Source organism: Dryobates pubescens, chromosome 12, assembly GCF_014839835.1.
Source record: "Dryobates pubescens isolate bDryPub1 chromosome 12, bDryPub1.pri, whole genome shotgun sequence".
Classification (NCBI taxonomy): Eukaryota; Metazoa; Chordata; class Aves; order Piciformes; family Picidae; genus Dryobates; species Dryobates pubescens.
The window spans coordinates 2,379,984-2,405,150 of NC_071623.1; the positions used below are offsets into that span (position 1 = coordinate 2,379,984).

General features: G+C 47.1%; 1 protein-coding gene across 1 annotated transcript in view; it reads right to left on the reverse strand.

Annotated features, from left to right (window-relative positions):
- Window positions 1-2,483: 2,483 nt before the first annotated feature.
- MPZL1 (myelin protein zero like 1) overlaps window positions 2,484-25,167 on the reverse strand; it is a 53,634-nt gene continuing 30,950 nt past the window's right edge. The window contains exons 4-6 of the mRNA XM_054165873.1: window positions 16,130-16,262; window positions 12,747-12,852; window positions 2,484-4,859 (exon numbers count right to left, since the gene is read on the reverse strand). Of these exons, the coding sequence (XP_054021848.1) occupies window positions 4,758-4,859; window positions 12,747-12,852; window positions 16,130-16,262 (341 nt within the window). The 3' untranslated portion in view covers window positions 2,484-4,757. The remainder of the gene's footprint in view (window positions 4,860-12,746; window positions 12,853-16,129; window positions 16,263-25,167) is intronic.

Sequence of the window (25,167 nt, forward strand, 5' to 3'; positions counted from 1 at the left end):
ACTACAAACCGCCGCCGCAGCACCGGGGAGCCGGGGAAAATTCGCAAGCGCATCCGCCACCCGAAAATGGATTCCTGAGAAATGGCTGCGAACTGCAGGCTGGAAAATGCCTCCAGAGAACAGAGCTCCAACGAGAGAAGCCATTTTGAGGCACACCCCAGCCACCGCATGCCGGCACCATGTGGTGAGACGCAGGAAGTGCTTCGCACCCAGATCGCCCTGGCCACCATACCGTATCCCAGCCTGGCGAGGAACCGAGGCTGCACAGAAAAGGTCCACAAGCGACACCCTAGCCGTTCCAGCTGCTCCAGCAGCCACGGGAAATGGAACTCACAGAGCCACCCTGGAAGCTCTGATCCCTCATCAGTAGACTGGTTCCAGCAATTTCTTTCCCTGGGAGTGCGAGAGCACGCTGTAAGATGGTTGACGGAATCTGAAGTCAAAGGGATGGTGCTGCAAGTTTTGAATCGGAGCGGCAGACGGGGAAAGCAGCTTTATGGAAGAGGCATCAACAGAGCCAGAGCCCAGTCTGCTCTCCTGCTGCAGCATTCACCGCTGCTTCCGCTTTGCCAGCCTTGCCTGGCAAGGGAGAACATTCTCTCTCACCTCAATATTGAGGAACTGTGTCTCTCAGCGACAGAGACCCATTTACATCCAGGGTGGGAAAATCAAAAAGCCCCATGGACACTTTGATTGATTCAGTGTCACACTGGAGACACACCCATCAACAATCAGGGGGTGGATGATTGAAAGAGCACCAAAGTGTTGGGCTCAGAGCATATGCTGCTCTACAGTGTTTGTGTTAACACATTGTTCGTGGCTACATGGTTTGTGTGGTTTGTATACACTGCTCATATAGTGCATATGGTATTGTAAGTCACTATGCTTAATGTGCAAACCACTGTATTTGATATGTAATCCAACAGTGATTGTATAAGCCACAATGTACCCCTCACTAAAAGGGGATTTATGGCCTGAGATCAGCTTGCCCCACAGGGTTGGGGGTGGAATGTCATGGTAGGGCCAAACGGCCCCAGCACAAACCCAGACAGACACTAAGGTGTCTAGACCTGGTCCCTGTGACAGTTTTAGGCTGTGCCTTTAAGGACAGCTACAGAATTCTCTAGCTGAATGTTTTGGTACAAAAAGGAAAAACAAAGATTAATCCTAAATGAATTTCATTGGTCAGATGTGAGATGTACCATACCAAATAGCACTAACATTCTTTCTCTCACTCCCTCCAGCTTCAGCTTCAATCTGTTCTGACTTTCATTCTTGACCAGACTGCCATGTGCTGGTTTCATGCCCTATTGGTCAAATCAGTCTCAGGCAAGATTTACATACAGGTGGATTTCTAGTTGCTTTTGCCTTGCTTAGCCTCGCTCAGGCCTTGTGTGCTTGAACCCAGTTGGACCTTGTCTGGCTTAAAGCTGCTTCGAGCTTCAAAGCCTCAAGTTGCCTGGTCCAGCGCCAGGGATATAGCCATGAGCATACACACCACAAGCTACCAGAGAAGCCATGAGCTTAGGAGTCAGAGCCAAGCCTGCTGCCCCTTGCAACCAGGATCCTGCCATGCCTCAATTCACCAGGACAAAGCCAGCGCCAGTCGTGATAGCATCGTTAACAGCCTGCTGTCTGCTGCAGCCAGACCAGCCATCGACGACCGCCTGGCATTCCTGCCAGCAACCTGCCGTGCCTGGCACATGAGAGTGCCACAAAGCCTCTAATACACAGCAGCAGCACAACCACCTGTGAGTAATTAATGAACTGCCTCTTAGGCATCACGGTTCCTGTTGAGTCTCCCCTCCCCAGTGTGGTCGATGCCATTTCGCTCCCAGGGTATTCTCTTTCTGTTCTATTCCTTCTGGTTTGCATAAAACAGTTAAATTGTTGTAGTTGCCCAAATCCTGCACATTCCCACTGTAAATATATTCTAATTGTACATCCAACCTTGTGATACATTTTGGCAACCATGAAGGTTATTAATGTTTTGATTAATATTGCCACATCGTTTATAATAAAGGAAAACATTATAATCAACAAGTTCCTTGGGCAGCCAGGAAACTGAGGCTTTACTACCCCAGTCCCTGTCTTATGGTCCAAGTGTGAGAAAAAAGGTTGCCAGTGAAGACCAAGGCAAAATAGTTGTTCATTACTTCAGCCTTTTCCTTGTCCCATTCTTACCAGTTTGCCAGCCTTGCTCATCATAGGGAGGTAAGATTTCTTTCACCGTTTTCTAACCAATAGCTATAGAAGCTCTTATTATTCTTTGTATCCCTTCCCAGCCAGGCCTTGGTGCTCCTGACCCCATCCATACACAACCAGGCAGTGCCCCTATAGTCCTCTCAGGATACCTGTCCCTGCTTCCACTGTCTGTGCATTTCCTTCTGGACCTTCAGCACTCAGCTCAGCTGTATTGATCTCTTACCTCCCTTGCCTGACTTCTTACATCTGGGGATTGAGAAAAAGCCATCATACAATTTCAGCAGAGACAAAACTGCAGACAATACAAGAGCAGGAAGAGCTGCTGGTGCACGAGATGGTTGTGCTGCCATTCAAAGGTCCCTGGACAAACTGGAGACTTGAGCTAAGAGGAATGTCATGAAGATCAAGAACGAGAGGAGCAAAGTCCTGCACCTGGGAAGGAATAACCCCATGCACCAGTACATGCTGGTGGCTCCCTGGGTGAAAAGCAGCTTTACAGGAACGTCACCATGGGAGTTGTGTTGGGCATCAGATTGAACACGACCCAGCAGTGTGCTCCTTCTGCAAAGGCAGCAAATGCTATCCTGGGCTGCATTAAGCAAAGCGTTGCCAGCACATCAAGGGAGGTTATCCTTCCCCTTTATTCAGCACTGGTGAGACCGCACCTGGAGTGCTCAGTCCAATTTTGGGTTGTCCAGTATGAGTGACATACTGACTTACCACAGCAAGTGCAGTGCAGGGCCACAAAGATGATAAAGGAATTGGGGCATCTTTCACATGGGGAAAGGCTGAGACTTGCTGGGATTGTTCAGCCTGAAGAAGCAAAAGCTTGGGAGGATCTTATCGGCGTGTATAGATAGTTCTCAGTACTGCTCAGTGGCAGGAAAAGAGGCAATGGATAGAACTTTTTGAAAACAAAATCCACCTGAGCACAAGGGAAGCACTTCATTCACTGCTGAATCACTCTAAATGATCAGACACTGTGGAGACAGATGTTACCAACTGGACAAAGCGCTGGTCAACCTGCTCCAACTGACCCCGCTGGAGGGTTTGGACTAAATGACATTCAGAGGTTCCTTCCAATCTCAACCATTTTGTGACTGATTCTGTGCAACAGACTGAACTAGGAAACAGGTGAGAATTGGAGAGAAGGTGTTACAGTAAACCAAACTGAAAACTTATTGCAGCTACAAAAAGCCAAGACCACATTAGGATGTACGAAACAGAAATCCTTCTACTTTGTGCTAATCTGAGAGACCTCAGCTGGAATGCCACTTCTAGGTTTGAATTCCAGATTTCAGGATAACAATGGGTCAGCAGAAGAAAATTCCTCTTCCTCAGCAGAGAATGATCAGAGATCCTTAACAATCTATGAGGAGTTTAATTCAGAAATAAGATGCTAGGAAATAATATTCAAGTAGTAGACTTGCAGAGAGGAAGGAAACAAACTGCCCTCCGCATCCTCTGTGCAAATATAGTTTACACAAAAGAACCCACGTCAAAAAACCCACAGTGGAGCCCCAGATTTCCTTCAGAGGTCATTCAGCCTCCACTACAGGTGTTTAAGGATGGATAAAGCATCTCTAAGGAAGAGACAGTGGTACAACAGAGCCTTGGGAGTACTACAGCTTCTAGATCTCTTGGAGCCCTTTTTCATGCTGATATGAAATGACAGAGCTTAGAGGAGGAAATATTTCATTGAAAGGTTGAGTGGAGACTGAGGCAACTACCCATAGCTTCCTATCTCTTTAACTCGCTCCTAAGTTTTCATGTGGGACACTACCACTTCACAAAATTCCTTAGATCAACGCTATCCCTGTGCTTTAAACAATTAAACTTAAATAGATGGGCTCAGTAGAGAAGCAAGCAGTTCTGTGGCCTGTATTACACAGGTCAGGTAGGCCAAAACATTTCCTTCACTTACACTGCTCAGACATACAATTCTGGTAACTGGGACTCACAGTCTGGCTTACAAGACCAAGTGAGGGCATCTGGTCTATATGAGAAGGCAGCTTGTACTGAGAATCTGACCAAGGAAAGATGAATACCCTGTACACATGAAGAACTCTGAGAATATAAAGAAGGCATCTCCTTTATATTCAACTCAACAAAATAAATTGAGCCCTAGAAACAAACAAACAAACAAAGAATCTCCAAGTCAGTCTAGAATCTCCGGGTGAATCTAGAGTCTCCAAGTCCATCTAGAGCCTCCAGGCATCTTCCAGTTATTCCATTATTAATCAAGATAAAAACATTTTGAAGTTGTGTGGCGAGTTTTCACTTCCTCTCTCGTCATACATGATACAAAAAAAGGAATATTGGCAATTTATAAGCAAAATCCTTACCGCATTTCAACATGCAACATTGGTCTCACCTCTGGACGATTAAATAGACTATTTACACACAATACATATATATCTTTCCCTCTGTATGCACATGCATTGGTCCTAGCCTAGGCATCAAAGGCCACATGTGAGTTCTCAGGGTCAAATCTTGTTCAAGCAATTCCAGTCTGAAGGTGTCTTTTCCTTTGGATAGCTTAGGAGATCATCTCAGTTCTTCCGAATGTCAGCGTAGACCACAGACTCTGACTTGTTAATCTTGTCGCTGTGCCGTCCTCCGGAGTGGTCTAACTGCGCATATATGACTGGGCCCTGGGGAGAGAACCAAAGGAGCACAATCAGGGCTTTTCAGGAAAGACCATATTGCCCTTTACTTGCAGGGCAGCAAGACCAAAGCTAAACCAAGACCACAGAGCTTTTATGACTGCTAATGGCACGTTGAAGCAGGTGGAATGAACTCTCGGTTACAAATGAGCTCTAGTCTGCCACCTTTCTCCTATCAGGAGCATGCCAAACAGCATCATGCCCTCCCTTTCGTCCTGCTTGCTTCTCACAAAAAGCAAAATCTGGGATCCTTTGTTCTGAAAAGCAGCAATTCTTACATGCTATGGAGCAAGAATGTAGGCTTAGTAAGATGTGTGCCAGATGTGATCCATCTCGAGAGGAAGTGTGCTACAGATTTACCAGTAGACAGCAGAGCGTACCTCCCGCACTGCCCCACTCAGGTTCTACAAACCCCAGCAAAGCTGTACCGTGCAGATACAGAGGGAGAGAACAAGCCTGCAGCCACCTTATGACACCAGTCACTGCCCAAGCAAGTGAGCCACGCTGGGGAGTGAGCCAGCATGTACTGAAACAATGCAGTAATGAAGAATTCTTACCTGACTTTTGAGTCAACCCAAGGAGTGAGCCCCTCCACAGACACACTGGGCAAGCACAGCCACATACCCTCATTATATTTTCTGGGGTGCAGAGGAGGAGAGTACAGCACCATCTTTCAGCAAAGCACACAAGCATGCCAGTACCTCCTAAAACACCACATCCTCCCAAACATATCCCGCAGGAAAGAGAATCACAGCTATTCAAGATGGGCAGAGCACAGGACTGTAGCCTACAGAGAGAAAACAGCCAGCAAGAGAGATGGGACCTTATGGAAATGTATTACCTGCAGCTCCCATTCTGTATACCCCAACTGGCATAAGCACAGAGCAGAAGGCTGCAACCACCTACCAGGTGACTTCAGCAAGGGAACCATACACCCCTACACGTGGCCCTGTGCAGGAGGGAAAGGGACAGACCTTTTTGTATTCTTTTTCCTTTCTTAGTGTAGTGGGGTGTGGAAATTGCAAGGAGAAATCTTTTAGCTTGGTTGCAGCTTTTTCAGCCATTTTGCTTCAAAATAATTTCATCCATTTAACTCTGTTTCTGTTTCCCTTATGACCAACAAAGAAGTAGATTTGTGAGGGGTGGCCAACATCCAGTTAGGCTGAGCTGCCATCCAACAAGATCTGGACAGGCTGGAGAGCGGGGTCAAGGCAAACCTCATGAAGTTTGACAAGGACAAGTACACAGTCCTGCATCTGGGGAGGAATAACAACAGGCACCAGCACAGGTTAGGGGCTGCCCTGCTGGAAAACAGCTCCATGGAGAAAGACCCTGGAGTCCTAGCAGACAGCAAGTTCTCCATGGGACAGCAGTGTGCCTTCATGGCCAAGGGAGCCAATGGGATCCTGAGGTGCCTCAAGAAAAGTGTGTCCAGCAGGTCGACGGAAGTTCTCCTTACCCTCTACTCTGCCCTGGTGAGACCACACCTGGAATACTGTGTCCAGTTTTGGGCCCCCCAGTTCAGGAGAGACAGAGAGCTGCTGGAGAGAGTCCAACAGAGAGCCACGAGGATGATTAGGGGACTTGAGCATCTCCCCTGTGAAGAAAGACTGAGAGCCCTGGAGCTGTTTAGTCTGGAGGAGAGAAGGCTGAGAAGAGATCAGATCAATGTCTATCAATATCTGAGGGGTGGGTGTCCAGTGGAGAGGGCCAGTCTCTTTGGTGGTACACAGTAATCAGACAAGGAACAATGGATACAAACTCCAACAGAGAAGGTTTCACCTCAACATGAAGAGAAACTTCTTTTGGTGAGGGTGACGGAGCGCTGGAGCAGGCTGTCCAGAGAGGCTGTGGAGTTTCCTTCTCTGGAGACTTTCAGAACCTGCCTGGATGTGTTCCTGTGCAGCCTGCCCTATGGGATCCTGCTTTGGCAGGGTTGGACTCGATGATCTCTGGAGGTCCCTTCCAACCTCTAAAATTCTGTGATTCACGGGCATCTCTCCTACTCCTTTCTCCCCAGTCCTTTATGCATCCTGACAAGTTAAAAAACATCTCTCTGGAACTGACCCAGACTCCACCTACCTTCCAAAGCAATTAGGGACCAGAGATTAAGAGACTTTCTGTGCAGAAAGTGAAGTTCTCGAAGGACCACAGGTATGCTTATGCACAGCTGTTCTTCCCTATCACCCCAACACAACAGCAAAGCACACAACCAATCAATACCTTGTTCTCATTCAGAAGCAGTTTAAATCCAGATTTTCTTCCTTTTGAGTAAAGTATTTCCCAAGCAAGAGAGTACAGGAAGGAGATGGACATAAGGATGAAAACTGGAGAGTGGCTATAAAACCCCGAGTGTAAATAAAGGACTAAGAAAATGCTCAAAACTCCTTGCAGATGTCTTGGGAAAGTCTGTATTTCAAGTCTTATTAGGGCCACTTCTTTTGTTTCCTTTTCTGCTGTTGGTTCTCATGTTGTTCTGGTCTCCAACACTGTATCAGGATTACATTACTAATTCCAGTTAGAGTGCAGGGTCTGTATCAACTTTAAGGCAAAGTGGCCCTAAGGTTTGTTTGTAGGCAGTTTTTGAAGTCTCATCTGCCTGAGGCCATAGGGTATAACAAATTCAGCCTGAAAGCAATTCCTGACAGTTCATTTCTTTATTTTTTTTCCAATCTACACCTCTCTAAAGTACTCACTGTGGCACTGCACATTTCAGGTAAGTAATTCTGATCGGTCTATTTTCTACCACTGGAGCCCATTCAGGATCACTTACAACTTTATGTCAAGTTAAATATGGTTATTCTGCTGCAACCAGTATGTTAGGTGGTGGTGGAGAGACCACTTGCTGTGATCACTGTCTTGATGGGTTCACTGTTACCTAAGTAAGTGGTAGATTAGCTAACACAGAGAAAAGGAGGAGCACAGACTTGCTGCCAGTTGATTTTCTAGCTGATCATAACCTGCACCAGGGCCACTTTTTTCCTCTGCACTTGGTACCTCCAGTGATCTGAATCTTTAAAAAGACTTCTTCATCAATAAGAAGCTTCAAAAATGCCTAAGCAATTCAGAACTTTCACCTAACCCCAAATCAGATTATTTTGACTTTTCCTTACCAGAAGATGACCAGCACTGCCACCTAAATCCAGCATTTCCCTAAGCCTTGCCATTTTCCCATTCATAACTGAAGGGAAAATGTAGCAGGTGTACCGATGCCGTGCTAGGAGTTTGTCAGAGTCATGGCTTACAAGTTACAGCAAGGAAAAAGGAATTACAAAGTTAGACCATCATGCTCTTAACTGTGGTTTACAGTATTTTCAGGTTGTTGAGATTCTGAAAGATGTTGAAGCTGAGATTCTGAAAGACGGATTCTGAAACCATGGATTCTAGCTTCAAATCAAGATTCCTGAACCAGGGTCTTGGGCTCCATTCAAAGTCTGGAACAGAGCCTAAATACAGCCTGCTCAGGTATGTCTTAAACCAGAAAAAGCAAAGCCAGAGATCTGCACTTAAGCTAATACAGCTTTAGTGCTTCCTGCTGCTTACACTGACAGGTCCTGCTCAGGAATTCTATACCATGCTGCTCTGTGCATCACAAATGCACTTCTGTCGAGGTCACACTTTAAGATCAGTGGTCCTTCTGCCTGTCCAGACATGAATACTCAGCTACTTGCAAAGCATTAAGATAAATGACAGCCATCCTGGAGTTAGCAAATCTTGAGACAGCACACACCTGCCTTCCAGCTTGCCTGCTGCAGCCCAGATTAATAGCTAAACATCCATGTGGGAAACACATAGTTGTTGCGTTCACTGGAAGTGCTTTTCACACTCATGCAAATACCAGCCATGGTAGAACACAAGGCACTATGGAATGGTGGCATGGAGAAGAAACACTACAGACAAATTTTATGGGGCAGAGCACACCTGCTGAGAAGGAAGACACAGTGAAAACAAACTGAATAATTCTACCAGCTGAACATTCACAGAACCAGATACTCATGCTTTGGGGCACTCCAAAAAGCAAGGCTTAGGCTTGACAAACGCCCACCCAACCCACAAAAGTGCAGGCTCACGTGCACTTGCATATGTGATGTGGACAAGTTCTTCATCACTGATTCTTAAACTGATATATAAATATTAAAAGGAATTAACTTAATAAATTTAATTTAAATGTCACTCTCTGAGAGGGAACACCTCTATCAATTCTTTCAATTTGTGGAGGCAGGGGTTGTGTATTTGTGTTCACAGTTCTTCACCATCAGTGAAGCACAAAGCATTCGGTCACTTGCTGCACATCCACAACTCTTTACTGTGAACCACTGGTCTAAAACTGCCAGGCAAACCAAGACACAGAAGTGTGCCTTGAATCAACAAGCAGGATGCAACAGCTTTTGGGAGCCTCTAGGAATCTGAGTATTATCATTGAAATTTAGTTTCTTCCCTGATTTAACCAACATGTTCAAAATCTGACCACCCTGATTTTACTGTGGAACTTGTTAAAGGTAAGTAAATATGTTTACATGCTGTCGAGGCAAATGCTTAACAGAACATACAGGAACCACTTTCTGCCACAAATGCTTGCCAAGAAAATAAAGCATAGGCACAGCTCTCTTTGCCTGACAAAACAGATCTAAAATCTAAAACATGGAACCAAAACTAAACAAAACTAAATCTATTTTCTGTGTTTTTCCTTTGAGGTCAGCAGCATTCACACTTCAGGTTTTGCTTTAGGAACTTACCTGTGGGAAGGCCCTGGAGGACTCTGTCAATTAACAGACAAACTGGAGTGTCTACAGAAAGGCAAAAGCACACTGATTCTGAGAAATCTTTACAAAGTTTAGAATTACTCTGACATGTTCCTTCCAGTACCTTAAGACCCAAAACACTGGGGACACGGAAGGGTGAGGGCACAGCAACCCTTCACATCACAACATTGAATGGAGAAGATACAGGTATTTGTGCTTGCAAGATGCAAGTGCAAAACTCTTCCTCCACATAGCTCTCAGGGCACTTGCATGTACTGCCTCATACCATTACAGTAATTACATAAAACATCTTGGGCTTCTGCCCTAGGGAAGTTGGGGAATGGTGCCACATCCAGCTGGCAGCCAGTCACCAGTGGCGTCCCCCAGGGATCAGTGCTGGGCCCCATCCTCTTTAACATCTTCATTAATGATCTGGATGAGGGGATTGAGTCAGTCATCAGCAAGTTTGCAGATGACACCAAGCTGAGAGCAGATGTTAGTCAGTTAGAGGGTAGAAAGGCTCTGCAGAGGGACCTCGACCGACTGGACAGATGGGCAGAGTCCAACGGGATGGCATTCAACAAATCCAAGTGCTGGGTGCTGCACTTTGGCCACAGCAACCCCATGCAGAGCTACAGGCTGGGGTCAGAGTGGCTGGAGAGCATCCAGGCAGAGAGGGACCTGGAGGTGCTGATTGACAGCCACCTAAACATGAGCCAGCAGTGTGCCCAGGTGGCCAAGAAGGCCAATGGCATCCTGGCCTGCATTAGGAATAGTGTGGCCAGCAGGAGCAGGGAGGTCATTGTGCCCTTGGACTCTGCATTGGTTAGGCCACACCTTGAGTCCTGTGTCTCGGTTTAGGAAGGACATGGAGACACTTGAACATGTCCAGAGAAGGGCAATGAGGCTGGGGAGAGACCTTGAGCACAGCCCTGTGAGGAGAGGCTGAGGGAGCTGGGGTTGTTTAGCCTGGAGAAGAGGAGGCTCAGGGGTGACCTCATTGCCCTCTACAACTACCTGAAAGGTGGTTGTAGCCAGGAAGGGGTTGGTCTCTTCTCCCAGGCAACCAGCACCAGAACAAGAGGACACAGTCTCAAGCTGTGCCAGGGGAAGTTTAGGCTGGAGGCGAGGAGAAAGTTCTTCATGGAGTCGTTCATCATTGGAATGTGCTGCCCAGGGAGGTGGTGGAGTCCCCATCCCTGGAGGTGTTCAAGAGGAGACTGGATGTGGCACTGCTATGATCTAGTCATGAGGTCTGGGGAGACAGGTTGGACTCGATGAACCTGTTGCTATTTCACACACCACTCTGCAACCACTTGCTAAAAGGTGGCTAATTTCAGCCTTACACTCACTCAGGATCTGTACCTCCCCAGGAAAATTGCTGGGAATACCCAAAGCATGAGGCAAGAAATAGCTTACAAATGAGGAAACCTTGAACACTGCTAACAAGTAATTATATATTGTTAACAGGTAACTATATAGTGTGTGGGATCTCTGACAGATTCATGCTCTTTCCCCTCTGACTAACTTCCCTTGGGACGTTAAGTCTGGATAAAAGCCACCTTTTCCTTCAACTCAGCAATAAGATCCAGTGCGGGGTCTAGCCCTTGCTCTTTCTTCCTCCTCCAGCCGGTAACTGGGGGAGATGTCTGCTGGCTTTGGGCCTGGCTAGGCCCAAGGCCACGGGGGGATGGGCAGTCTCAGACCTGGCCAGATGAGACTAGCCCAGCAGAGGGAGGGGGAAGAAGGAGCCCTGGGGGTCTCGGGTGTACCCTCAGGTGGGAATGGGATGCCTCTGGGTTTGCTTTGGGATCTTTCTTTGTCACTGTGCTTTTGCTTTTCTGTAACATTCACTGCTTTGTATTCAAACTTTCATCACTTTTGCAATCCATTTGTCTGAGTGTTTATTGCTGCCCGTGGTGGGGGGAGGGGGCTGCCTCAACCCAGCACATTCTTGGTAGCAGAGGATGGTTGTTTTGGGGAGGGGGTCTCCCTTCAAACCCACCACAGTGCCACAGGGATGACAAACTAGAATTCTTCCCCATTACAATCTGAGGACAGATTAGCCAGCTTTAGGGAGTGATTACACACCTAGTACACAATGTTGTCTCTACATTAAACAGTGACCCACTGCCCAGTTCTCATCCTTGACAGGCTCTCATCCTTGGAATTCACTTGTGTACATTAGTGAACAAGACCACAACCATTTCTTTTGATACATTAGTACCTCTGAACATGAGCCAGCAGTGCGCCCAGGGGGCCAAGAAGACCAGTGCCATCCTGGCCTGCATCAGGAACAGTGTGGCCAGCAGGAGCAGGGAAGTCATTCTGTCCTGTACTCAGCCCTGTTAGGCCACACCTTGAGTCCTGTGTCCAGTTCTGGACTCCTCAGTTTAGGAAAGATGTTGAGTTGCTAGAAGGTGTCCAGAGAAGGGCAACAAAGCTGGGGAGGGGTCTGGAGCACAGCCCTGTGAGGAGAGGCTGAGGGAGCTGGGGTTGCTTAGCCTGGAGAAGAGGAGGCTCAGGGGGGACCTTCTTGCTGTCTACAACTACCTGAAGGGAGGTTGTAGCCAGGTGGGGGTTGGTCTCTTCTCCCAGGCAACCAGTGACAGAACATGAAGACACAGTCTCAAGCTTGCACCAGGGGTTTGGGCTGGATGTTAGGAAGAAATTCTTCACAGAGAGAGTGATTGGCCATTGGAATGTGCTGCCCAGGGAGGTGGTGGAGTCACTGTCCCATCACCATCCCTGGAAGTGTTTAAAATAAGGCTGGATAAGGCACCAAGTGCCATGGTTTAGTTGATTAGATGGTGTTGGATGATAGATTGGACCTGATGATCTTGAAGGTCTTTTCCAACCTGGTTATTTCTGTGATTCTGTGACTGAAAGGGCTTAAAACGTTATCTCAACTGCCACCACCATGTTATTCTTTCAGCTGCACTCAGCCTTCTATAGAAGAGCTCACCAGTCCCAGCTGACTGCCCGTCCCTTGATCAGAGCACTTTTACTCCTCAGCCCTCATTGACAAACAGCACCTAATTCATGTGTCCCACCCTGCCTTTTATCTTTTCCATACCACCTCCTCCACGCTCTGTGAGGATCCTGCTTCAGGAAGCAGCAGGAAGAAGTTTACCTGGTGTGATCTGGCGGGCACGCTGTTTACCAGACCCTCTGTGTCGGAGGGCGACTTCTGCGGAGCCTGCTTAACCGGTGACATCAAGCTCTCAGATGTACTGCAGCTGACGAGGTGGCAGAGCAGAGTTTGCACAACAATGTTCAAGAGGCACAAAAGGGGAAACCAAACAAACAAAAAGAAGAAGAACACAAACAAAAAACGAGTGATGGAAAGATGAATGTGGCAGATTATGCCAAAGTAAAAACAAACATCATGGAAATACATACAGTTCTCCATCTCTCCCCTTCCTCCGACTCTCAGTGGTAGGCAACGTGAACACAGGACAGCAGCTCCTCCAAAATCCCTGTTCCCTAGATATTCCCATTCAGCCCAACAAGTCTAAAGCCATATGTCTTTTCTCCACTGAGGCTTCAGACTCAGTTAACAGTGGTAAACAGGAATGATCTCCTAACTACAAGCTAAACAGTTCCAGTCGCTGAAGCAAGTGTTATACCAATACTACAGTTAGAGTGAACACTTGCAAGAGCCACCAGCTCTCCACACCAGAAAGGTACTTCCTGCCAAACTCTGCATTAGTTCCCTTGCTGTTGGTTGGGCTACAATACCAAAATAGTTCTGCCCACTCGATGGACAGTAGTCTCTGGAGCAATTACTTTAAGACTCATAAGTGACAGGTGCGCTATGTGCCCTGGGATAGCCTCTGGAATATCTAATCACACAAACATTGGTTTTCAAACAAGCAAACTGTCTGATAGTGAGAACCAACACCCTTAAAATAAGGTTGCCAGTTTTTACTCTCTGCTTCTTTCCATCTGCTTAAAGCAAGACTGAAAACAAGCCTGTGACAGACAGAAATTAATATCATAGAGCTAAGTATATGAGGAAATGCTCTTAAATTTAATGTGAGTAGCTTCTAATCAACAAAACAATGAGTCTCTTAATGCTAGGTCTACCTCCTCACACCCAGGCACCCAGGAAAGAAACCTAGCCACCTCCTTGACTGCAGACCCAAGAGCTCTCTGCCCTGCCATAACCTTTTGACCACTGGGCATCCTTTTCCCCCAGTGTTTGTAGACAGACACTGTACAAAAACAAACAAATGAGGACAGTGACATTAAGCAGACCACCTCCTCACGTGGCAATAATTTTTTATCTTTTGGTAGGTCTACCCATAGAAAACTTAGCTCCCCATACATGCAGCAGTAAGGAAAAAAAGAAATCAAAATACTGCCCCCAGCCATCACAGCAAGAGACATCTACTGTCCCAGAGACAAATCTGCCTTTCTGGTACCAACGTGATATCGTCATGAGTTGGTTTATTCACATGCCTGATTCACAAAATCCCTCAGCTCTATACTATGTAAAAGTCATCACTCCAGTTTAAGCAACTGATGTACTTAGATCACTGCAAGTTTTCAAACACCTGAGCTGTCTAGGCTAGGGAACACTTATGGGGAATTTACTTTCATTCTGACACAGAAAGGGCTCTGAATTTGCTGTGCTTCAGTCAATGGACTGGCAAACTCAGTGTTGGAAGAGATGGAGGGACACCATTTGGAATAAGCAGCAATCCCACCCCAGTCAGACACGAGACAATGAAACCCAAGCACCCAGTGAAATGCACCATCCCTTTGCCAACAGATTCCAGCACAAATTACAGTGAAGTTATGTTAGTAGAGAGCTAGCTGGTTAGTCAGCAAAGGAAGAGGAAATGTGCACACATACACACAGGTATTAAAAGCAACCACCAACTTGATTGATTAGTTACCATGGTGTCTAGTGGGACTGGAAGAGAAGACCCAGCCCTGTTACATTCCCAATCTGGCGTCTATATCAGGATCTCTGTAAGGAGAGGAAGGTCAGCAGGAGCCGATCCCAGCACACCAAGGGCAGAAAGAACAAAAATCATGACAAACCACCCAAGTCAGAGCAGGAAGGGAGGCTGTGGCCATGCAGGGATTCCAGGTGCCACGCAGTACCCCAGCCCGTCTCAGCTCAAGGCAGAAGGGTTATCTAAGAGCAAGTGTATCTCACCACCACCACGCACTGGGTTAGCACCATGTGGAAGACAGTCTGCAAGTTTGGAAGAGGGCGCAGCACACTTGGTTTCTCTTTACATGGCATGCAGAGCTGGCACGGTCAGTGAAAGCGGCAGTTATACTTCAGAAATTACCTTCCCAAGACAGCAGTTAATTCTACTACAAGAAATTACAATGCACAAACTACTGCTTTAGTCTCAGCACCAGCGTGTGCCCTTCATCAGGAAGCCACTGGAGAGCAGCTCACTGGGAAAGAAGGCGAGTGGGTCCCCTCACGCACACCGCTGCAGGTTTCTCTTCGCTTTAGGGGAAGGAGGCATGCAGAAAGGCAAACCCAGGCTTTCCACACCATTCTGAGCACACGCAGCCGCCTTGGCTATATTTAGCCTTACCACTGGGCAATAGCCAACTGACTTTCTCTAAGCTCTCCAACTGGGAAAAGGACAGGGAAAAGTTTAATTTAGAAATCCCCACAAGATGATTTTGGAGGTATTTCCTTTGATCCCACAGGCAACCCAAAGAACCTGTAGGAAGCAGGAGCATTTAGCGGGGAAAGAGCAGAAGAAAGTTGTAAGTTTGGGCTCTGTTTCTGAGACTACATATGTAATTTTCTTTATTTTCATTAGAAGCAAATTACCAGCTAATTAGAGAGGAGAAAGCAAGGATGTGCCTCCCCCACCAGCACCAAGCTCCATCACCACAGGACTCAAGTCTGCTTTTGTTAGCTCTGGTTGATGTTTCATATTCCCACTCCATGATCTGTGCTTCACTTTGGAGTTATCTTTCTAACACTAAAAACTTTGCAGGGATGGTAGCTGCTAACAAAACTAGACAGTGAATGAGAATGGATGCAAAGTGGGTATTTCTTCCTTAAGTGTGTGATAAATGGGACTTTGGCAAGTACACTTCAGGTTCAGAAGCCAGATACTAGCAACTGAAAAATCCAATCTTAAAACCCAACACAGAGCATTCCATAAAAGTGCATGTGTGATACTTTTCCTTTTTTAGGGCTGGGGGTAGTATTGGGAAGCAAGGCTGGAGAGAAGGGAAGGGGAACAGATCAGAGCTAGGGAATCTTGGATTAAATGCTCTTAGAGCATACATGCTTGTGGCTGGGAAACAACTTCAACATTTAGCAATGTTCAGGTGCAACTCACGGTCAGTGAGGCTTTTCAAGCACAGTACAAAGATACAGACAGATGACCAGTGTTACACACGGTCATACCCTACTTCTAGCCACAGCTGACCTGGCTGAAACAACTCCTACCCGCCTCTAAGCCCTCCCTCTGATCCTGCTGCTGTTCCTCACATCATCCACAGGTGAGGAGGGAGATCTCTTACCCAGAGTATCGTTTTTTAGAGTTGTTCTTTCTGATGACAAGACACACGACAATAGAGATGAGCGGTGAGAGACCTGTAACCGTACCGATGACTATCCCTGCCACCATGGCAATGGGGAACGCAGGCAGGCTGTCTGGGGAGAAAAGGGAGAAAACATTCAACTCTTCTGCATTCCCTGATTAACAGAAGTGCAAATCACAAATGCTCCTGACCTTGGATTTGTTTAGAACAACAGAAGTGCAAATCACAAATGCTGTTGAGCTTGGATTTGTTCAGAGCAACAGAAGTGCAAATCACAAATGCTGTTGAGCTTGGATTTGTTTAGAGCAACAGAAGTGCAAATCACAAATGCTCCTGACCTTGGATTTGTTTAGAGCAACAGAAGTGCAAATCACAAATGCTGTTGAGCTTGGATTTGTTCAGAGCAACAGAAGTGCAAATCACAAATGCTGTTGAGCTTGGATTTGTTCAGAGCAACAGAAGTGCAAATCACAAATGCTCTTAAGCTTGGATTTGTTTAGAGCAACAGAAGTGCAAATCACAAATGCTCCTGACCTTGGATTTGTTTAGAGCAACAGAAGTGCAAATCACAAATGCTCTTAAGCTTGGATTTGTTTAGAGCAACAGAAGTGCAAATCACAAATGCTGTTGAGCTTGGATTTGATTAGAGCAACAGAAGTGCAAATCACAAATGCTGTTGAGCTTGGATTTGTTTAGAGCAACAGAAGTGCAAATTACAAATGCTCCTGACCTTGGATTTGTTTAGAGCAACATAAATGCAAATCACAAATGCTCCTGACCTTGGATTTGTTTAGAGCAACATAAATGCAAATCACAAATGCTCCTGACCTTGGATTTTGTTTAGAGCAGAAGGCACTAATGTAATATCAAGGAATTATAGCATGCAGCCTCAGTGGTAGTGAAAGCAGGCAGCCAGCAGAATAACGCACAAAGAGGGCACACACCCAGAGTGTTTTTAATGTTGCTGTCCTTCAGAAGAGAGTTTACAGTGAACCAGAAGCTTTTTTTTGTCATGGAACCAAAGTGACATTAAGGATTACTCTGTCTCATTTTGTATCAGAAGGGAAAAAACCACAAGTTATATTCATCTGGCAATTCCCAGTGAGGCCAACAGGAAAAGACAGATACACCTGAAAGCAGATTTGAAGGTAGCACACTGATAACCATCTGAAGGTTGGGTGCTCTCTGGGTACCATGCACCAAACAACCTAGTTATTACCTGTGGCAGTTCAGGCTGGGTGCCTCCTGTTCCTGCCACACAGCTACACCTCCAGTGTCCCGAGGGTGCAGCCCAGCAGGTGGACACAGGGAGCTGTGTATTTCAAACCCATAATATCCTGTGCCCTATAAATCCAGCTGCAAAGTCTTTCCCTTCCTCTTTCTCCCCTCTCTGCTCCTATGGGAGATGTTCCCTATCAGGTAACACTGGGGGAGTATCTCAAGGCCTCTTAGGCCTGGCTAGGCCTAATGCCAGGAGGAGAAGGGGAAGGGGCAGCCTCAGACCTGGCCAGCCTGAGCCCAGCCTAGCTGGGGCAGGGGGAGAAAGAGCGCTGTGGGTTTTGGTTATACCCTCAGGTGGGGAGAAGAGAAGTGCTGGGAGGCTTTGGGTGTGCTGGAGTGGACTCTGTGTGCTTTGGGATTCTTTTGTCACTCTGCTTTGTAGTTTCTGTAAAACACTAATTGCTTTTCCATTTAAGCTTTCCATCACTTTGCACTCCATTTGTGTGATGTCATTCTTTTGCCCCTCTCAGGGGCAAGAGAGGATCTGCCTGGCCTCAAACCAGGACACTACCCATGACCACTCTTAAAGAATGTTCAGAAGTGATTCTCATGTCTCATAATACATCTCTCTATAATTCTGTAGAATCAGTCTTTCCCTTCTTAAACCAGAATCATTGTAAGAGACTAGAAATGAGCTTGTAAGAACACAATATAGCTTCACTCATGTTTTCCCTAATGTAATTTTGGGGAAGTGTAGGCTAAGAAAGAGAAGCCAGAAATACAAGCCAGTTGGACACACAGGATAAAGAACACACAGACTACCATTCTAGTTTTTCCCTGTAAGAAACAAAGTCCCTCCCTTCACATCACCTTTAATACAAGGAACATCTTAGAGCAGGGGGTTTCTTGAAAGGCTCCATGCCACACTAGCTACTTGCACCAAATACAGGTGAATTAGCACAAGGTGTGTTTAGCCAATTGAATCTGTGGATGAGTATTCAATACCATGCTAATCACAGTATCACAGTATCACAGAATAACTAAGGTTGGAAGAGACCCCAAGGATCATCAAGTCCAACCTGTCTCCACAGACCTCATGACTACACCATGGCACCAAGTGCCACATCCAATCCCCTCTTGAACACCTCCAGGGACGGTGACTCCACCACCTCCCTGGGCAGCACATCCCAGTGACGAACGACTCGCTCGGTGAAGAACTTTCTCCTCACCTCGAGTCTAAACCTCCCCTGGCACAGCTTGAGACTGTGTCCCCTTGTTCTGGTGCTGGTTGCCTGGGAGAACAGACCAACCCCTTCCTGGCTACAACCACCTTTCAGGTGCTGTAGAGGGCAATGAGGTCACCCCTGAGCCTCCTCCAGGCTAAACAACCCCAGCTCCCTCAGCCTCTCCTCACAGGGCTGTGCTCAAGGCCTCTCCCCAGCCTTGTTGCCCTTCTCTGGACACCTTCAAGTGTCTCAATGTCCTTCTTAAACTGAGGAGCCCAGAACTGGACACAGGACTCAAGGTGTGGCCTAACCAATGCAGAGTCCAGGGGCACAATGACCTCCCTGCTCCTGCTGGCCACACTATTCCTAATACAGGCCAGGATGCCATTGGCCCTCTTGGCCACCTGGGCACACTGCTGGCTCATGTTTAGGTGGCTGTCAATCAGCACCCCCAGGTCCCTCTCTGTTTGGCAGCTCTCCAGCCACTCTGACCCCAGCCTGTAGCTCTGCATGGGGTTGCTGTGGCCAAAGTGCAGCACCTGGCACTTGGACTTGTTGAATGCCATCCTGTTGGCCTCTGCCCATCTGTCCAGTTGGTCAAGGTCCCTCTGCAGAGCCTTTCCATCCTCTAACTGACCAACATCTGCTCCCAACTTGGTGTCATCTGCAAATTTGCTGATGACTGACTCAACCCCCTCATCCATATCATCAATGAAGATGTTAAAGAGGATGGGCCCCAGCACAATGTCATGCCAGCTTCAAAACAAAAGTACTGGCTGGAGCAAAGCATCATGGGGCTTGTAGTTCAGATTGTATCATGAGAGGCTCTCTGTTTCCAGTTGCTGCTTCTAGTTTCCAGTTTTGGGGTGTTGGTCTTTTCTGCTGTGCTGGCTGAAGGCTTGGAGGGGTGGGGAGGTCACTTTATCACTGGCTTCTGCTGCTGCCTCTGCTTTTCCTGTGCTTTTCTGCTGAACAGGTTAAGGTAATTCTACATTGTATGATCTCATTGAACTCTTTATCTCAACCTGGGGGGGTGTGTTACTTCCCCTTCTGTCTGTGTGGTGGGGGCTCGCTTGTGAAAGCAGGCTGTCTTAAAACAGGACAGTCTATTTTGGCACCCAATGTGGGGAAACAATAAGGAGATGAGATAATCCAGTTTTGCTAAGGTGATTTTATTTGCTCCAGTATGCTTCCTATTATTTGCTTTAGTGTTTTCACAATGATAAGGTGTGTAATGCATTTGTCTGCCTGGCTATGCTGCACAATGCATTTGTGCTCCATGTGGTGCCCTCTGTGGTGCTGTTTTTCACCTCAACAAAATGGCTTAAAGCTATGGTACTGTGCTGGTGTCTGGCACGTCATTTCACTGGTCACTCAGTCAAGCTGGTATTCATATGTGTGTCACCATTTATCAGTCATTTCACCCTGCAGACAGATGGAGCAGAGAACACTTTTTCATCTGTGGCAGCTCAGGCTGGGTGCCTCCTGTTGCTGCCACACAGCTACACCTCCAGTGTCCCGAGGGTGCAGCCCAGCAGGTGGACACAGGAAGCTGTGTATTTCATACCCATAATATCCTGTGCCCTATAAATCCAGCTGCAAAGTCTTTCTCTTCCTCTTTCTCCCCTCTCTGCTCCCATGGGAGATGCTCCCTATCAGGTAACACTGGGGGAATATCTCAAGGCCTCTTAGTCCTGGCTAGGCCAGGAGGAGAAGGGGGAGGGGCAGCCTCAGACCTGGCCAGCCTGAGACCTGCCTGGCTGGGGTGGGGGGGGGGATGAGGGGTGTTGGGGAGAAAGAACGCTGTGGGTTTTGGGTATAGCCTCAGGTGGGGAGAAGGGAAGAGTTGGGAGGCTTTTGGGTGTGCTGGGAGGGACTCTGTATGCTTTGGGATTCTTTTGTCACTGTGCTTTGTAGTTTCTATAAAACACTTGATGCTTTTCCATTTAAACTTTCCATCACTTTGCACTCCATTGGTGTGATGAGTGCCATCCTTTTGCCCCTCTCAGGGGCAAGAGAGGATCTGCCTGGTCTCAGACCAGGACATCATCTTTTGAAGGTTTTAAATATCCTTAGGACACCAACATGAGCCTGTTTCTGTTATCAAGTCCCCTAAATGTGTGCCTGGAGTTGCCCAGCGTAACACAAGTTTTCCCACCTGGAGAGCTGCCCTGAGAATGGAGCAGATTTAGTGAGTGGCAGGGTGTGAGGGAGAGTATGGGCAGGTGCTCAGGCTGATGGTTGCCCCCAAACAAGTGTAAAATTGGAACATGCTGGTGAAATGTTGGAAAAAAGCATGTTGCTATCCCAGAAATTCCTGAGAGATACAAATCACTGCAAGGTGTTGGAGCCTGGCTCATACCTATCAAGCCTTCCTCAGTACACTCAGGGACAAGAGGAGGTCGTTGGACCTACAGGCAGATGTGCAGGCAGGGCAGCTGCACCAGAGAACCAGCCTCTGCCAGTATCAGTTGCCCTTGTACAGAAAAGGAAGTGTGCAAGGAAAGCAGTTCCTCCTGCAAAGGATGATGATGAATCAGGGTCATCACAGGAGCAAGAGGAAGAGCCAGAGGTGGTCAGTCTTTTTCCTGGCCTTGAAAGGTAGCCAAGGATAGACTGTGGATGAAACAGCTAGCAGGCTCCAGCAACACAAGGGAAGTCTCCCTTCCTCTGTCCAGGCCTGTGTTTCAGCTGTGAAGGAACTGTCCCAGGAGGCTCACAGACTGAAAAAGAACATGCCCTGTCCCCCACCATGTTTTGGCTAATAGGAGCAGGCACCTCCCTGTCCAAGAGAGAGACTCTGGGAGGTACACACCACAATGTGTACCCTGTGGTTTTCATAACATGAGCGTGAGGAGGACATGAGGAAATGGGACAGAAAACTCACGTTGGTCCTGGCTCAGTAAACCTGTGAATGACAAAGAAATTCTTCACAGAATAGAATAGAATAAACCAGGTTGGAAGAGACCTTCGAGATCATCATGTCCAACCTATCATCCGACACCACCTACACCACCCACAGAAGAATGCTGCACCAGTTTCCAGTGGAAACTTAGCCACCTAAACCCTGAGAAACAGTTGTAGTATTTCATCACAGTGGAAAACAGATAGATGTGCTGTCAATTATCATGGGGCTTGGAGTTCAGATTGTAACACGAGAGGCTTCCTGTTTCTGGTTGCTGCTTCCAGTTTATGGGTTGTGGTGCTGCTCTTTCCTGCTGGGCTGGCTGCAGGCTTGGGGTCAGAGGAGTCATTTTCTAGATGGCTTGTGCTGCTGCTTCTGCTGTGCATTTCTGCAAAACACATTCAGGCAATTGTACATCGTGCCACCTCATCAAACACTCTTTATCTCAATCCAGAGGGGGAGGGAGGGGGTTTGTGTTACTTTCCCTCCTGCAGCATTTGCTTGTGAGAGTGGGCTGTGGCAGCAGGCTGTCACAAACCAGGACAAGATCCAAGAGGTGAAACATCTTATCCAGAAAATTCTTTCTAGATACCTTTATCCATTCATCACAGAACTGCTGAGGTTGCAAGGGTCACCCTGAACTTGTCCTGTCCAATGCCCCTACTCAAGCAGGGTCAGCTAGCAGAGTTTGCTCAATACTCTGTCCATTCTGGTTGAAGCTATCTCCAAGGATGGGAGATTTCATAATCTCTTAGGGCAACCTAATCCAGGGTTCAGTCACAGCAAACATAGTTTCAGGTTTTAGTTCCTGTGTTTCAGTTTACACTGATTGTCTCTTGTCCTGTCAGTACACACCCCCGGCTCAGGCTTCTTTAGGTCCTATCAACACACATAAATACCTGGTGACAGAAGCTCCCTGAGCCTTTCTTCTCTTCTGCAGGCTAGGCACCACCCTTTTTTCACTTTTGTGGGCTAGACAACCCCACCTCTCTCCAGCTTGTCCTTATGTGAAAGGGGATCTGGTCCTTTCTTCAGATCAGTCACCCTCTGCTGGACTCATGCCAACAAGGCCCACAGACTGTCAACATACAAAGAGTTCCCACAAGTTTGCAGCCTGTAGACCAAGCTCATTTTGACTTACCTATCTAGAAGGATACTGCTCACTCTGAGTTCAGGAACTCTCAGGTGAAGGGCTACCTGATCTCTAGCTGGGTCACTGATCATACCCTCACGTGGCTCATGCCAGCAGCTTTCCTAACTCTGCTGTGTTAGCTAGATGCCAATTCAGAACAACATGGTAATACAGAGTCTTGGTAAGAAATCAAAGATGAAGAAAGGACTGCCACAATTTTGGGGAGACATTTCTTCTTTTTAGAACCTTCCATCAGCCCAGACATCCCTCTGCTATCAAGGAACAGAGACCTACAAGTGGCAATATTTTTCAGGTACCCAAGGCTGAGGTTGTGCTTGAGTGCTGTGCAAAGATAAACCATTTTGTTTTGAGGGATAGAATAAGATGAAATTCCCTAGGTTCTGTGCTTTTCCACCTTTCCAAGTGCAGGAATAACTGTCTGCAAAAGAATTCAAAGAGACATTTATTTCTGTTAGCAGACCAGCTGTTACCTTGCACACAAGGAAAAAAAGGTCCCTATTTTTTTCAGGGCAAGGAAGTAAGCAGCAATCCAAAACTACACAGCAGTGTCTGCTGAAAGACTGAGACTAACATTTCCTAGTTTTGTTGTTTCTTGGAGTCAGGCAGTGTGCTCTGATTGGTTGAAAATGAGTAAAGGACAGCAGTTATGTTCTAGGTTAAGACTGTACAGCAAAAAAATACATCTGCTTGCACGTGAAACTAGGGTTTGGCTTTATTGCCACTCAGAACACGGCCCAACAGACTCTAGAAAAACTCACACAACTGTACAATTACACAGTGCAAAATTCTCTTGTATTTGTCAGCATTCCACAATTACATGAACCCCTCATAAGTACTTGCAGAGGGGCAAATCACCTCAGTGCAACAGTCCCAGCTCCATAACCGAGTCTCTGAAAGCTAGCACTTCAGCGCTGAACACAAGCCAAAAACACTGCCTCTCACAGAGCACTTTTCGCTAGCTGGCACCATAATTCAAAGCAACCTCCACCTGGGCTGGAAAGGTGTTAGTATCAGCTTCCTGAAAGAGGCATGAAACTGAAGTCTTCCCCTGCTGCTAATGATGATGGTGTCAATATGACAATGCTAATTATTTTCCCTGTGAAAGTTCAGATCAGAGAGGGACTGCCCCCAGATAACACAAGCTCTCTTGAATACACTGTTAAGCAGCTTCCTATTACAAGCACAGACAGCCTAACATAAGGACATGAGATTCCCTACAAATTTCTGACATTTAGGCTTTGAACAATAGTCCCTTCCAGTATCAGGTGCATGAGTGACAGAACAGTCCTGCTTCTCATCCCTACCTGTAGGATTCTTCCAGTACAGTTCATAGAGCTGATTATACAAAATCTACATAGATAGTGTAGGGAATTTGGCATTGCACAAGTCCAAGTGCTGGGTGCAGCACCACAGGCTGGGGACAGAGTGGCTGGAGAGCAGCCAGGCAGAAAGGGACCTGGGGATAGTGGTTGACAGCAGGCTGAATATGAGCCAGCACTGTGCCCAGGTGGCCAAGAAGGCCAATGGCATCCTGGCCTGCATCAGAAATAGCGTGGCCAGCAGGAGCAGAGAAGTCATCCTGCACCTGTACTCAGCACTGGTTAGGCCACACCTTGAGTACTGTGTCCAGTTCTGGGCTCCTCAAATTAAGGAGGACATTGAGACACTTAATGTGTCCAGAGAAGGGCAACGAGGCTGGGGAGAGGTCTGGAGCACAATCTCTATGAGGAGCCGCTGAGGGAGCTGGGGTTGTTTAGCCTGGAGAAGAGGAGGCTCAGGGGAGACCTTATTGCTCTCTACAACTCCCTGAAGGGAGGTTGTAGCCAGGTGGGGGTTGGTCTCTTCTCCCAGGCAAGCAGCCCCAGAACAAGAGGACACAGTCTCAAGCTGCACCAGGAGAAGTTTAGGCTGGAGGTGAGGAGAAAGTTCTTCCCAGAAAGAGAGATTAGCCATTGGAATGTGCTGCCCAGGGAGGTGGTAGAGTCACCATCCCTGGAGGTGTTCAAGAGGGGATTGGATGCGGTGCTTGAAGCCATGGTTTAGTTATTCATGAGGTGCTGGGTGATAGGTTGGACTTGATGATCTCTGAGGTCTTTTCCAACCTTATTGATTCTATGATTTTCTATGAATGATTCCAAGTCAGCTACTTAAAACAGCTAAGCAAACCTGGAACATATTAAATGTTTAATCAAGGATCTAAGACTAATCAAGCATCTCTGAGATCATTTAAATATGTAAGTAGCTGTCTTGGGTTTGTGTCTGGCAGGGTTTTGCTAGCAAGGGAAGGGTCTACTGGTCTTTTGCTTTGGAGGTTCTTTAGTTTTGGAGAGGAGTAGGATGTGAGACAATGATCAGTAAAGAAGGGGAGGGACGCACACCATCCTGGAGCACCAATTCCCCTGCGACCCATGAGGAGACGGCCGGCTGAGCCACTGCAGCTCCTGGAGATCAATGGTGGGGCAGAATCCTGCCTGTCACCTGTGGAGCACCTCACACTGGAGCAGGTGAAGAC